General features: G+C 52.3%; 1 protein-coding gene across 2 annotated transcripts in view; it reads left to right on the forward strand.

The window, feature by feature from the left end:
* The first annotated feature begins 3,395 nt into the window (after window positions 1-3,395).
* Window positions 3,396-15,234, forward strand: part of ADAMTS10 (ADAM metallopeptidase with thrombospondin type 1 motif 10) — a 42,582-nt gene continuing 30,743 nt past the window's right edge. For both annotated transcript variants that reach the window (XM_062014867.1, XM_062014868.1), the window contains exons 1-2: window positions 3,396-3,624; window positions 14,380-14,690. In XM_062014867.1, coding sequence (XP_061870851.1) covers window positions 14,603-14,690 — 88 coding nt within the window. In that variant the 5' untranslated portion in view covers window positions 3,396-3,624; window positions 14,380-14,602. The remainder of the gene's footprint in view (window positions 3,625-14,379; window positions 14,691-15,234) is intronic.

Here is a 15,234-nt window from a genome sequence, read left to right on the forward strand (position 1 = left end):
GGGAAGAGGGGAAAATGTTCTTTGGGGAGTCGGGAACGTGTCGCTTTGGTAAGACGGGAGGGGAACAGGCCACACCATGCAGTGAGCTGTCTGGCATTCACCAACCTCCGCTCGCTGGTTTCTTTGAAATGTGACCTATTTCCTTGTTGCACCGGAAAGGAAAGAAGAGCAAAGCAAACTGTGTAGCTCTGAGGAGTGAAAGAAGCTCCCAGACCACCTCAGTGCCAGCGTATGGGTCTTCTACAGAAGAGAATAAATCAGAGGAAGGTGGTGAAGAGCTGGTGGTGAAGATGGTGAAGAGCTGGCGTTAAACGTGTTGGGGGGAAACACTGCCTTGAGAGCAGAAGCTCCCTTCTTGCTTATGGGGAAGTGAGGCCTTTTGCACAAGTCTCTCTGGCTACCCAGGATCTTTCCCTTGAAGTCACAAAGGGGAAAGGAGAGCTGAGTTTCTTTTGGGGCAGAGTTTCCAGCTGCTCCTCAGGGCCGTGTCTCCTTTTCCAGAAGGGAAGAGTTTCTGTGTTTCATCACCAGCCATGGCAAATGGCCTACTGCCACCTGACAGCTCATTAGCTTGGAGGAGATGGGTAAAGGATGCTCTCTTCATCACTGGGGAGAAAGGCTACAGCACTGTGACCTTTCTGCTGAACACAAAATGGTGCCCAAACAAGATGGATGGGGAATCCTGAAGTATGTCTCTGTTGCAGACAGAAGACTCTCTCTCTATGTTGAAGTGTGGTGTCTGTTGGTTGCCTCTGAAACCCTTTTTTTCAGGCAGAGTTCAATACCTTCTGCCACTTTTCTCTGTCTGATCTCTTTACACACTTCCTAGGCTCTTGTGCAGGGGATGGAAGCCTTGGCTTGGGAGGGTGTGAGCAGCTCTGAGGTGGCTTCATCATCCCTTCAGAGACAAGTTGAGAACGCAGTACTAGTTTGAAAACACAAGGCTGTGGGAGCTTTGGGTACAGGGCTGGGAGGTTTGGCCCTTAGCGCACAGACTGTGTGTCCCTGATATCAGGAGTCTCTAACACTATATTTACCACCCAGGAGGGAATGGACTCCCTGCAAATCAGGGAAAAGCAAGGAGAGAGACAGGCAACACTAAGCTGCTCACTGCTGAGCAGGGAAGATGAGCATCTGCACCTCAGTCCCTCTTCATTACACACTATAATTGTGTGTGTGTTTGGAGACAAGCTTCAGCAGACAGAAAGCCCCTGGTATGGCACTGGGCCATGCTTTGAGCAAGTAGATTTTCCCTAGCCAGAGGCAGCACCATTCAATTAAACCCCAAATACTTTGTTTAGTTGCTCTTTCAAGTACGTGCTTTGGGGGCTCAGACAATGTCTAGCGTGGCTTGGGGAGGAAGGAAACCACTCTTTCCACCCAGCCAGAGAACTGGCCAAAAATCCAGCCCAGCAATTGCAGTCCCTTTGAACTCAGCCTTTCCAGGCCCAATGCCTGTAAGAAAGAGTAGCCCTCGGGTTGGCACTGGGATGTCCTGGGGGCTGAGGCAGCACGAGGAGTGGGGTTTGGGGCTGTGAACTCCCACTGTCAGGCATCTGGGAGTGAAGGATGTTTTCCTTTGCCAAGGGAAAACAAGCAGGGCCTACCAAGTGATACCAAATCCTTTGGCTCAGGAGGTCCCTCCCTGCTCGTTTTGTGCTGCTGCTCCATCCCAGGAGTATTGTTCAGAGGGCTTCAAAAAGGGTTTACACAGGGAAGAAAATAATTATGGCTGTTAATGCAAAGATGCAGCATCTGGCTGAGGTTCAGCCCTGCACTTAGCTACTGATAGCAGGGGATGTAGGAGGATCTACCACAAAAAGTACGACAGCTTCTTGCTTTTTTACTTAATCCCTTTTCTTAGGCATGCCATGGCCAGCATCTGATTGAGATGTAGAGCTGGCCAGCCCTTTGTGGCTTTTTCTTTCTCCCATTTAACGGTCAGACAGTTACAGAGCAGTTCTGGGTCAGCCTGGGTGGCACCCAGGCCCATGGCCAGGAGCCCTGGCTGCCCGGGCCTGCCCCAGGGCTGGATCCTGTGGGTTTGGCAGTGTCTGTACCCAGAAAGGCCACGGCAGGACACACAGTCTGGATGGGATGGCTGTCCTGCAGACTTGGCAACCACACCACGCTTCACAGGGCTGGAACAAACCCTCCATCACTCACCCAGAGCATCCCCCCCTTGCAATCTTGTCCTGGCCAGAAAGTGAGGAGGGTCTCATGTTCAAGGAGCTTGGCCTAAGATTTGCTTTACATCTTTCCCTGTCAACTTTTCACTCCTTTAATCTTCATTCAAATCACCTTACACCTAAAAGGCTCCTGGAGGATGGTTTTGGGGTTCCTCTGTTTCCAGAGGTCTGCTGCCTGGTGCTGCCATCCTTTCCCTGTGTCCTTCCCCAGGGAAGGCAGAGAAAAGCTTCCCTTTTCCACAGAAAAGCAGGGCAGCACATGGCAATTTGGGAGCCCCCTTTTGATAGCTGCACAATTGCCAGGTAATTCTCTCCTCACCAGAGTTTACATATTCAGCTTTCTAATCTCAAACACTACTTTAGAAGGAAGAAGGAAATGAGCTCCTGCCCTTTCTTGTTGCTTATTGTTTTATGTGTCCCGAGAGGGCTGCTTTGAAACGAGCAGTATTTTATTCTCTGCAATGTTTATTCTTTACTTTAGCAATGGATTGTCCTCTGTGGGATACTCCACGGTGGCAGCGGAACAAGAGGAATTATGGCATCACAAGGAGCCAGCAAGGCGAAGAAGGAATGATGTAACTCGGGAGGGAAGGGACTTCTTAAAACATTAGCAAAATCTCAAGGGCTGGTTGAAACGTAAAGGCAGTACCTAAGGCTGCCGTGTGGCACAGCTGCCTTTGTTAGGGCCATCTCATCAGACCCACACCGGCTTTGTAAAAGCGATTTGAAAGCCGCCGTTAAAATGAAGGATGGGAGTGTTGCTCGTTTTTGGAGGTTCCAAAAAATCCCCAACCAACCAACCGAGCCCCAAATCCCGGCCCACTCGCTGCGTTTTGGCTCCTGCCTGCCACCAGCAGCAGGACTTGTTTGCTTTATCGCTTTGCCTGGGATGTTTCCTCGCCCCACGGCCCAGGGCTGGCTGCAGCCAGCACCATTCCCCTGCAAAAACCCTCCGCTGATTAGTTTTATAGCGTTGCAGGCAAGACCTGCCTTCTGCACTGATGTCAGCAGTCAGGGCGGGACTTTTACAGCCTTGTGGCTTTAGGGATTTTTTTCTTTTTCTCTCCTTTTTTTTTGGACACTCCTGGCAAAATTCCTCAGCGGGTTTTTTTTCCTCTCTCTTTCTTTTCCTTTTTTTTTGAGCAGCCCCTATACATGCTGCCTCCCAGCCGCTCTCTGATTGCTGCTCACTTCCTGAAAGGAGACTTTTTAGCAAAGCCTCTAGCTCCAGTTGACAGAAGAAGGTTATTGAGAAAAGCGACATAAACCCTGAGCCTGGAAACTTTCTGACACGCGCAGGACTGAGAGGGAGAGAGAAGCTTTTGGCTGCTGCTGGGGAAGGGAAAAAAAAAGGAAGAAGAAGAAAAAAAAAACCCCAGAAGTTCAAGGAATTAAAAGGGGAAAAAGAAGAAAGAAAGGAAAACACCAGAAAAAGGTAAAACACTCTTTAAAATCTTTTTCCAGGGCAGGCTCTTGGAGGTTGGAGTGGGGTGGTCTGGGGTGGAGGGAACGCGAATGTTCTTTGAAATCAGAACCGTCTCCCTGGAGAAGGAACGAGCCTGAAGAGCATTGCACGCTGGAAAAACATTTATGAGAATGAAAACCATGTTCACCCTTCTGCAACATTCAGAGTTTCCATGAAAACTCCGGGTTGTGTTTCAGAGTGGCTGCAGACAGTGGGGCTCAGGCATCTGCACTCGCGCTGTCTCGCTCGCCTCCCTCCATCCCCACACCGTGCCACCGCTTTTATTGCATTAAGCTGTCTGCTTGTGTGTTTGCTGCTTTAAAATCGCGTTGTCTTAACCCAGAGCTGCCGTGGCTGAAACTCCCAGTTACAGAAAGCAACAGCTACATAATGCCCGTTGCAGAATTACACATTCCTCGCTGTCTTCGTTCCTGAGAATCAACACAGATTGTGCTCCCTCTCTCGCTGTCTCTCTCCATCTTCAGGAGCTGCCAATGCCTCTTTCCCCTCCTGTACGATGTGGTCAGAGGGATTATAAACTGTCTGCCCTGAAGAAGTTGCAGTGTCATTAACTTTGTGTGCCTCAGCAGGCGCTTGGCCCCGTGTCACTACTCATCCATTTCTCTGATTATGTTTTAAAGGTTTTCTTAAAAAGATCAATCCCTCAGAACATGTTATTTTAAACATCAAAGTAAATATTAGGGATGGTGAAATGCCAGAAGATTATCTCATTAGAGCTGAGGGAGCTGGGCTATAAATAGAAAGGAGTTTATAGAAGAACCTTGGCAAATATCTTCCAGAGGGGAAGACTCAAAGCAAGAGGGAGGCTGGCCTGAGCCGTGCCCAGGGCAGGTACCCTGCTCCAGCTGTGCCAAAACTTCAGCTTGCAAACAGAGGCTCATTTTTAGAGTCTTTTCTGGCCAAGCACACACAGGGATCTAAAGCTCAGGGGCGTTTGTTCTCCTGTTGAGTGGATGCCGATGCCCATATTGGCTGGAGAGAGGTCAGCCACACCACAGATCTGTTTCTTCCCCTGCTCATTAATCTCGCTGTTAGCAGAGCTCACGTGGTGACAGCGTGCAATCTAGTGTGTGATGGGTGATAGCTGGAAGGGTTTTGGAAGTCTTTGTTCATTTGTGGCCTCCCTGCAGATGGGAGAAGGGGAAATGCTTTGCCAGGCACCCAGGTGATTCCCCAGACGGTTGCAGGGGTGTTCCCTCTGCTCTGCTCGCCACAGCCTTGCCCAGACTCGTCTGAAATGCCTCTGTCAAGAAGGCTTCCTCCAGTTCTTGGGAGGTTGTTCCAGTGTCACAAAGTTTCTCCATATATGGAACGTGCCGAGTGCTCCAGTTGCTCCATCCTCAGCTTCCCCTTGTTCCTGCTTCGCCCCACAGCAGCACCCTCTCCTGTCCTTCCCCTCCTCACATCCCTGAAGTCTCCAGTGCTCATAGGTGCGACTCCAGCTGCATTCCCCAAGCAGCTGCTTGTTGGGTGGAATGGGAAAGGTCCTGTCATCTCCTCTAAATCATGCTTTCCTCAGATAAGAGTCAGGGGCTGAGCTGTTTCGTTTGGCAGAGGAAGACCCTGATAAGCTGCATGTGAAGCGTAGCCCGAAGGGAAGGTATTGCCTGTTCAACATAAACAGTGTCTGCTAGTCTTGAGAGAGGCCTTTTAAGTACCAACATGCAAACCTGTAACATGAGCCATTGCTGATGGCTCAAGGCCACCCAGAGACTTACAGGGGAGGTGTAAGTGTGCTTATCACATGAAGCCCTGGTCTAGAGAGCGTGGGCTCAGCTGCCCAGAGGAGCAGCTCCTCAGAGGGCATTTCAGCACAGGTTGCATCAGGCCCTCCCAGGGGATGATTCCATTCAAGCACTTATCTATAGTTTATCTGAAACCCCCAACTCCTAAACCTGCTTTTCTTGCCAAGTTTCCAGCAATTAGTTCATTCAAAGCCAGAAGCACTGCAGGATGTGTTTGTCACGTCCTGTCCTGCCTGGAGCTCAAGTTAACACGAATGAACTTAGAACAGAATTTGGACCAAACTGGTCAACTTCAGTGTTCTCCCAGCCTGAGAAAACGCTTGTGGTATGCCATGGCTGAGTGTTCAGCATCCTTACACTCATTTATCATCCCAGCCCACTGTTACTGCTTTTGTGTTTCCTTCTTTTCCATCGTAGCTGAATTTGTGAAGGGAAAATGAGTTTAAATGAATCTCTTCCTGTGCACTTCTGCAACTCAGACATCTGTAAGTGTTGCTTACAGCTGAGCTGATCTTACAGGTGAAATCCTGGTCTCTTGCTGTGAGATTTGAACCTCAACAAGACCAAGGCTTCACCTTGAGGTAGTTTTGGTCAAAACCACAGTGTAAATGATGAGTTCAGTGCTGTTGGGGTTAAGGGCTCTTCGTCCTCCAGCCATGAAATGTAGTGAGGAAGCCACACGTGCTTGTGACTTGGCATATTTTCTCTTGCACCCTGCCATACCCCATCAAATCCAAACCATCTGGGCCATATGTTTCCCTGAACAGAGAACCTGAGGGGAGGGAAAAAAGGGCCCATAAACTCTGTGCACAGCAGATCTCATGGAATCACTTAAGGGAGACAGAGCCTGGAAACGATCTGCAGATCTTCCAGATCTCTAAGGGCTGGAGGGAGTCCATAGCCCCATGTAGTCTGGAAAAAGCCTTCATCCCTCTGCAGAGCTCCCTTGTCATGTTCCTCTGTGGTAACACGTCTTGGGGTCTGCGGGTGCTCGCTGTCAGGGACATGCTGCATTGCATGAAGAGGGCACAGGCTGCCTGCCTGCCTGGCACCAAATCACTTCTCTGCTTGCCTTGTGAAAGGAGGCCAGTAGCATTCACCTGCTTGCAGGGAGACTCTGAAAGGTGGAGAGACTACAGGGATGGTGACAAGAGCTGGTCTCTGTGTGTTACTGTGCTGTCAGTGCTGTGGGAGGGAGGGTGCTGCCACCTCTCTCGTGTCAGCCAGGGCTCCTCTCCCTTTCTCTGTGTTGCCACAATGCAGCCTCTTCTCTGAAAGGACATGCTTCTGATTTCCTTTAAGGACAGTGTGGCCCAAACTGACTTCACTGCTTTAGGATCTTGCTTCACAGGTCACTGTGTTGCCTCCAAGCCACTTCTGTACATAACCCCTGAGATGTGATCCAGGCCTGGTCTAATGTCAAAGTTAACCTTGTTCTGAGAGTAAGGTGGGACCAGAAATCCCCTTTGAGTCTCTTCCAACCTCAGTTATTCTTCAGTCTGGCAGGAGCAGATCAGCAATGAGTGCTGGAGGCAGGCAATGCTGTGATCCCTTCTGCTTTTCTTGAGAAGATCAGTGGGACTCTTGACTCTCCAGCTTCAGCTTATAACAGTGCTGTACTATGGATACAGCTGGTATGGTAGGTGATGAGAGGGGCTGTAGTGGGGTTCTGCTCTCACTTCCACTCTGATGACCAGACACATCTTTGTTGGAGGATCCCAGCACAGGGACAGCACTGCAGATGTGTGGGTGCAGATGGCTGTGCCCTAAAACCATGCTGAGGAGTCAGATTTAGGTGTGCCATGCTTGGTATGTGAGCTGTGACAGGTCTTTGAAAGGAATAAGTGTGTAGAACATGCTACTGCTTGGAACAGGACAAACAGCACATCGCTTTCTCAGCCCAGATCCCTCCCAGAGAGAGATGGTGCTGGTCCTGCAGGTGAGTGGAGCTCAGTGTTGGCACAGGAGGGTGTTTGTCTTCATTCAACCTCGGGGCTTAGGGCTGTGTGTTGCTGTGTTGTGTAAGCACAAAGCCCTGCATGGGCAGCCCTGCTAGGATGCAGGTTTGTGCTTTGAGCTCTGCTGGGATGCAGATGGCTGTGCTGGGCTGCTGCAGTGTCTGGGTCTGCTTCCCTGCCTGCTCAGAGAGGTGAGTGCTCCAGGCCTTTCTGAGGGCCTGGGCAGGGAGCAGCAGGAGCACAGGGAGGGAGCTGCTTGTGTGCAGGCCCAGGAGATCTGGGTTCTCTCCCAGCTGTGCTGAGGCCCACAGAGAGAAGCATTGTTTTTATCAAGGCAGAAGGCAGTTGCTGATGATGGATGTGAAACCAGCACTTTTGCATGGCATACCCAGAGCTATCAGCAGTGGATGATGGCATGCAGAGGAGCACGTGGGTACCAGACACAGAGGTGCCTGCAGTATGTGTGTATCCCTGTGCACAGCCACATGCAGCTGTGCTGGGCGTGCATGCAGGTGAGACATGCATGCATACATGCATGGTGCACATGTGTAGTTGCCAGGGCACTGCATGGCAGGCGAGGTGCACGTTCTTTTAATGACTGCTTGGTCGTCTTTTTTGCTTCTGCTGGTTTGTGCATGGCTGAAGCCAGCAAGGAGAGCAGTGGCAGGGGGCCAGCAAGTCTGGGTCACATGGAGCAGCTCCAAACTATTGCATAAGTCCCGTCTGAAAGTGGACCTGCTTGGTGGAGTCAATCTTAAAGCAAAAGAAGCCCAAGGCTGGGAGCACTGGGTTGCTCTGTAGTCACTTTCCATCTGGCTGAAGTTGGCTGGACTGGCAGCTAGATCTGGGCTCAGCCCTGGGGCTCGTGCTGCCCCATGCACAACAGCCCTCCCTGATGATGATATGAGCTGGCACTTCTCTCGTGCTTTCCTGTTGAGGACCTCCAAGCATTTTACCACACTTGGAGAGATGCAGTGACCCCAGCTTTCCAGATAGGGCCAGATCTTTATGTAACAGAGAGATAGTATTTCCAGAAAGCAGAGCAGCCAGTGTCAGAGAGAGGTCGATGCTCGATGCTCGCAGCTCTCCAGTCAGCCCTCGCTTTGTCATGGGCTTCTATTGCCCCTTTGCTGGTGAAGTTAAGAGATCCTGCTGGATTGTTGGAGAGGACCAAGGGGGGAATTCAGTCCTTTCCTCATGAATATTGCACTGAATAGACTTGACTGTAAAACAATTCTCTGTTTTAAAAAGAAAGAGTCCTCCCACACAGTACTGGAGTGAGCCCAAAGCCCTCTGAAGCTTGTACAAAGGGATGGAGGGTGTGCCTGGCTGGAGCACAGCAGGGCCCGGTGTGGAGAGCAGCACTGAGCCTCTGAGAGGGAGCTGGTGGTCTGAAGGCAGCCAGGGTGTTCCCCTGCTCGCCCAGGCTGGTACCAGGGTGCTGGCAGGGGGACAGAGACCCAGGCTCAGACCTTTTTTACCTCTGGGATTCAGACTGGCAGCACCAGGCTGGCTTTCCCATGTTGCTGGTTAGTGTCTTTAGGTGAGGTATTTTAACAGTGTGAAAGCAACATCTCTCCTCTGGCCAAACTCTAAATGTGACCTTGCAGTCTCTGGGATGGGTGTCTGCAAAGAACCTCTCTTGGGGAGAGATAAAACAGCCCTTACAAGTGAGGTGGGCTGCAGTGAGTGTTGGAGGTCCCCTCCCAGCCTGATGCCAGTGAGAAAGGGAAAGGAAGAAGCAAGAAGGTCCTTACAGCAGCGTGGGCTGGTAACAGGAATGACCAGAGGAACGGTGAGGGGATCCTAAAGGGTTGCTGCAGCACCATGCAGGCAGTCAGCATCCCCAGGCTGGAGGCTGCTGTTTTCTGCTGAACAGTGATAACTACATGTTTGTAATTCTTTGCTTGCTGTGCCCCCAGAGAGGCCAAGCTTGGAGCAGCAAAACAGATTAAGGTTCAAACTCTTGTTTTCAGTTCTGCAGACCTGTGACTTTAACCCATTTCTTGCATTCTGCAGCCAGCGAGCTGCTGAGTACTTAATGCTGGGTTTTATTCTGGGTTTAACCCATAATGCTACAGCAGGACTGAGAAATGACTTCCCAGGGGAAGTCCTGTCATGTTGGCAGGATGACTGCGAAAACACTTCTGCCATCTGTGACTTGGCATGTTTTCAACCTAGCAGTCCAGCCAAGGATTTTGTTGGGAGTATCAGGATGGTGTCTTGCTGAAAGCCAGGGAGGTCTCAGGAAGCTTTGCATCCACTCACATGCTCACCACCCACCCAGCCTCACAGCCCCCAACAAAGGGGGTGCAGCACTGTTGACTTGGTGCTCAGGAACGTGCCAGAACCTGCCAGGAGCTGGAGTGGTGAGTGTGCCCTCATGAAACCTCAGGGGAGTGCAGAGGGCCAGCAGCACACGGCTGCACTGGCAGCCCAGCGCTTGGGGGAGAAACCTGCCTCTTGCCTCCCCCTGGGCTGGTGAGAAGGAGGCATGTAGAAATGGTGAGAAGTGATCTGGGGGCATTTTCAAGGAGAGGAGGCAGGCATGTCATCAGTGGCTTTTGTTTTTCACCTGTTGCCCTTCCCTTCACCTCCTCACGCTGCAGCTGGCAGAGAGAGGCTGGTGGTACAGACAGCAGCCAGGAGCAGCAGTGGGAGAGGAAGGAGGTGGCCCCTTTGGCCATGAGCTGCAAACAGGTCCCATCTTTGCCCAGTTTTAAGGGCTGAGCTCTGATTTCTTGCTGTGGTAGTGAGTGGCTGACACTGCCTGCTCCTCTGACCTGGAACAAGGAGCCATGCCGATGGCTGCGTGGAAGTTGATGTTTGATGAGCTTGGTTGAGAGTGCAAGAAAACAGCTCATTCTGCTTGAAGACTCTGGTTTTGGTGTGTGAGGGGTTTTTGATATCTGGAGCCATCTGGCTGTGTGTGTTTTTCATGTTGAAAGAGCTGGCTTGGGTCACCAGGGGTGGCTCTCTGCTAGCTGCCTTGGGATGCAGGCTGGAGGCTTTGGTGCTGGCAGTAGCCACTTGCACGTGCAGCTCTCTGTGAGCCTGAGGACACAGAGGTGCTGTTGAGTTTGCCTCTGGAGACCTGGGCAGGGCTGCCCAGCATGAGCTGAAACCCTCACAGACCCTGGAGATCACGCAGAGGAGTTATCCATCTGCCTTGCAGCTGGATTTGGGACATAAATTTCAGTCAAGGCTTTACAACCCAAACTTGTGGGACCTCCACGAGCAGTGACAGCAAGTGAGAAGGAGGCTGAGCCACACAGCTCAGCACCCTGCAGTCCCTGCTGCATTTAGCTTGGTTTCCAAGGAAAGTCAGGCCTGTGAAGCAAGATGTGTGTGTTTGCAGCTCTTCCTCCCGCTGATAACTTTAGAATGAGTAGGACAACCTCAAGCTGGAGTGGATGGAGAGGAAGAAATCTCTATGGTGCTGTATTTGCTGCATGCAGTGGCCATGTCGCTGCCCTCCTGCAGGTCTGAAGCACTGCTTAGCCTGTTGGCAGGGTCAGGAGGGAGCTGGGGCTGAAGCTGGCCGTGGTGATAATCCTGGTGTGGTTGGGAAGTGCTGGTACCCTGCTTTACAGAAGAAAGAAGATGAATCTGTGAGAGATGGTGGCTGTGATTCATCCATTAATGAGGTTGCTGCCACCACAGCCCAGAAGTGCTGCTGAGGTGAAGCTGTGGCCGCAGGGCCTTCCTCTCCCTGCTCACAGGCACTGCACGTTGGGAAGATGTCGGTGGAAGGGCAAGGGGCTGGGGGGGTGGGCAGGGTTGCACTGCAAGTATTTCCTCCCTTTGGGGAAAGCTGGAAGTGGAAACCTGTGTTTGTATTTATTTCTCTCTCAAAAAAACAGAGGGAAAAAGGACACCTGAGCTCGTAATTTGCAAAAGTTGGATGAGAAACCTGGAAGCCACTGGGTCCTGCATCTTTAAAAGCAGTTAAATTCCTCTTCTCTGCACTAGGAGGCACCTTGAACCTTCCTCTTGGCCCCGAGCAGAGCCCATCTGCTTCCTATTACCTTCCCATAAAGCTGCCTCCCGTCCAAAGCGCCAGGCTTTCAGGGAATTCTGTCTGCAGCCCCGATGTTGAAATTAGTAACAGTTGTCATCTGGTTTCTCCTCTTTTTTTTCTCTCCTCTTTTTGCTTCATTCCAGATTGAATTTTAAACCCCCTTCCCCAGCCATTTTCCCCCCCCACACACCTCCTTGTTCATGTGTTTTTTGGTGTGGGATGAGGCGACTTTGAAGCCGCCACCGGCTCCAGCAGCATCGTCCCAGGCCCGGCCCGGCCTGCGGGTTGAAGCCACCTTGGCGCGGGGAGCGTCGGCCGCTCGCTCACGGGGCTTTTGCCAAGGACAGCGAATTCCTGGGGAAGGAGCAAACCCAGAACTGGCCCAAGCGAAGGAGGCACGAGAGCAGAAAGGTCACCCCGTGCCCCAGGGCCTCCCCCATGGCCCCTCTGCCGTCCCTGCTGCCCCACGCGCGGGCCGGTCTCTGCCCGCCGCCCGCTCGCCGCTCAGAGACCGAACACTGGGCAGTGAGGTGATGGAAAACTTGCTACTGAAGCTGCTGCAGAGCCCAGGCTCCTCCAGCTCCTCCCCTCGGGTCCTGCTCTCACAGCCTGGGTCGGGGGCTCGGAAATGAAGCGCCGCTGGGGAGGGGCCGTTGTTTTCCTTGCTGTGTGCAGGGAGGAATCGGAGCCTGGCCCTTCCCCCAGCCTGCCTGACAGGAATTTTGCAGCTGTAATTCCTGACTTGTGCTGCTCCAAACATGCCTCCTTCCCCCAGGGTCGGGACTGTGGGGTCGTGGCGCCTGCGGCTCCCTCCTGGCCTCCCTTGCGGGGGATGCTGAGGAACCGGGAGCGAAGGGGAAGGGCAGAGGGGAGACAAGGGCTCCAGTCACAACTGCCACAGCTCAGGGTCATGGAGAGGAGGAGGAAGGATGGGAAATAATGACAGCCTGGAGGAAGCGAGTTCAACAGCTGGAAAACAAGAAAAATGAGTAGTGTGAAGCCCAGGAGAAAATATACTCCAGCAGAGCAGCTCTCTGTCCACAGACCTTGGAGCCGTGACAGGAGTGAAAAGCTGGAATCTTGTGCTTTAATAGATGCTGAAAAATGCTGACTTAGGAGAGGGCCACAGCACACCAGGGGTTTGCTTCGCCTTCTCTCCTTCGGTCCCCACAGCCCTGTGGAGAGCAGGCACAGAGTGGCTTCAGCATCCCTGGCACTTGGCTGTGCATTGCCGTGCCCTGGCTCTGCTGGCACCGGCTGGACGTGGCCTCCTGGACCCACTGTGCTGGCATGTTGTGGTGGAAGAGAGCAGAACAATTCCTGCCCAGCCCTGTTGCCTCCACTGCCTGCTTCCCTTCACCTGTCATGGATCAAGAGAGCAGCCTGAAATGAGATTTAGACAGTTTTTGCCCCACTGAGCACTTGATTCTCATGGTTGTTGATCGCTTGTGCAGTCGTTGAGGCCTCAGCCACGGGTGTTGTGTCCAGGCTTTGCAGAAACTACCGTGGCAAATGGCATCAGATATGACTGGGGAGAGCAGCCTGAGGCCTGCCTGGTGGGGTTTGGCCATTTTTAACTGTAAAGAAACAGTTAAAAGTCTTAACATGTAAAACATGGAAGTCTCAGTCGTGATTTAAAGCTGCATGGTCAATCCTCCTGGTATTTCTGTCTCATAGGGGAAAATTGTTACCTTCTTTTGGTTAACTGCTGGGGCCATCTCTCTGATTTCTTCTTGTACCTCACCTACATAACCTCTGGCCTGTGATGGGTGTTCTTCCAAGCCCCTGCAGTACAAATGACATTAACTGAACAGTAAAGAGCGTGGCAGAGCCAAGGAGGAAACAGGCTCTCCTGCCCTGTGCTCCAGCCAGGACTTAGTCTTTGCTATTTAAAACACAACACAGCAGAGCGAGGTGAGGGTTAATGAGGCCATTCCAAGTGTTTCTCTGGGCTGAGAACCACACACATGGTGGCTATTGACACCTTTGCAAAGATCACCATCTCCAGCTGAGCCTCCCCTTCCCAAGCATCTCTGGAGCATCTGCCCTGCCTGTCCCTGCTGTGCTCCAAGCAGCTGCAGTGAGACTTCAGCAGGTATTTCCCTGTCTCCCTTGCAGGAACGTTTGCATTTTGTTGTGGAGCTGCTCTTGAGCTGCTCAGATATTTGGGATTCTCTGGGCAGCAGTTAGGTATGTGCCATAGTCCTTGCAGGCCTCATGTAATCACTGGATAGAAACAGAACCCCACAGGCTTTTGTGCAGCTCTCCAGCGCTCTGTGAGCTTTGTGTAATTGCCTCAGACTGAGTGGAAATTATCTGCCAGCCAAAAATCTTTCACTGAAGCAATTAGCAAATAATTCTAAATAACAAATACAATTGGGATCTCATGGTCCACTTGTGGATAGAGCTGAGGGTAAGGGTGAGGTCGCTGAATGGGTCCTTTGTTTTCAATCACTTTTTTAGGTTTAGCTGAGACACTGAGAGCAAGAGCCCTTCTCTGAGTGCAGTGACAGTCCTTAAAGTGCTTTTTAAAGCCAGGGAAACTGGACTGGGGAGGATTTGTAGGTTGCTGCTCGCTACCACCCTGCTCAGGCTTTTATTTCATGCTGTCCTTTAAGGGATCAGGTAACTGTCACCAGGTCACTCGTAGGTTTACGCTTCCTCATGGTGTTGCCACAGGACAAAGGGTTCCCATTTGCTTTGAGCTCTTTTCCTCAGGTATAAGCTTTTCAAGTCAGTGGTGTGGGGTTTGGACTGGGAGCAGAGCTCACCCCTGGAGCAGGATACTTGGCTTTCCAGAGCATGAGCTGATGTTTCATTGCATTTACCTTCCCTTCACACCCTTTTCTCCGATTTTTCCTTCTTTCCATCTCACTCTTCTCTAAGAATGGGCTTTCCTCATTCACCCTGCACACTGTTTTCTCCCCTGTGTTGTTTCCCCTTCTGCCCAGATCACTCATCCCCACCTTCTCCTTCTCAGGGGCAATGCCACCCAGAGCCTGCAGTTGGAAGTAGCCCACGCTGAGCCCCCCGTGCCCGGCACACGCCGTCGGCCTTGCTGCCCTGGGGAGAGCTCGAGGATGCCTGCGGAGGGACCCAGGACTCCTGTCTCTACATAAGCAGTGGCCAAGGGAGAGACATGTTGGGACAGTGCCCTTTGAGCTGGCACAACACTCCCTGCGCTGAGACAGGCATCGCTCACCATGGCAGTCGCTTGGAGGCTTCTCACGGGGACTGTCGTCTTCACCGCCCTCGTGTGCAACTTCCCCGGCTACACCTTCCAGTCACAAGGTAGGAGGGATTGCCCTGGGGAGGGGAGCTCCAGCCACCCACCTCTGCTGGCAGGAACCCTAATCCTGGCCCTGAGGGAGGTATTAGGGTAATGTTGTGGTGAGAAGTAGGTGGAAACACCTTGAGCAGAGCTGTGCTGTGGCAGAGCTCTACCTCCTGAGCTGGCAGCAGGGGTTTGCCATTCACCTGCAAGGCTTGCACCAGAAACAGTGTGGCAGCAGGAGCAGGGATTGTGCCCCTGTGCTGGGCCCTGGGGAGGCTGCAGCTCCAGGGCTGTGTTCAGGGCTGGCCCCTCACTCACTGCCACAGGGACACTGAGGGGCTGCAGCGTGGCCAGAGCTGGGGAAGGGGCTGGAGCACAAGGGTGCTGGGGAGGGAATGGGGGAATGGGGGTGTTGAGCCTGGAGAAGAGGAGGCTGAGGGGAGACAGGAGCACTCTGCAGCTCTCTGGAAGGGAGCTGTAGTGAGGTGGGTGTCAGTGTGTGGAATGAGCAGCAGTGGGGCACAGGGCTGGGTGCTGTGCAGCTCACGCAGGTTTTCTTGA

Source organism: Colius striatus, chromosome 25, assembly GCF_028858725.1.
Source record: "Colius striatus isolate bColStr4 chromosome 25, bColStr4.1.hap1, whole genome shotgun sequence".
NCBI lineage: Eukaryota > Metazoa > Chordata > Aves > Coliiformes > Coliidae > Colius > Colius striatus.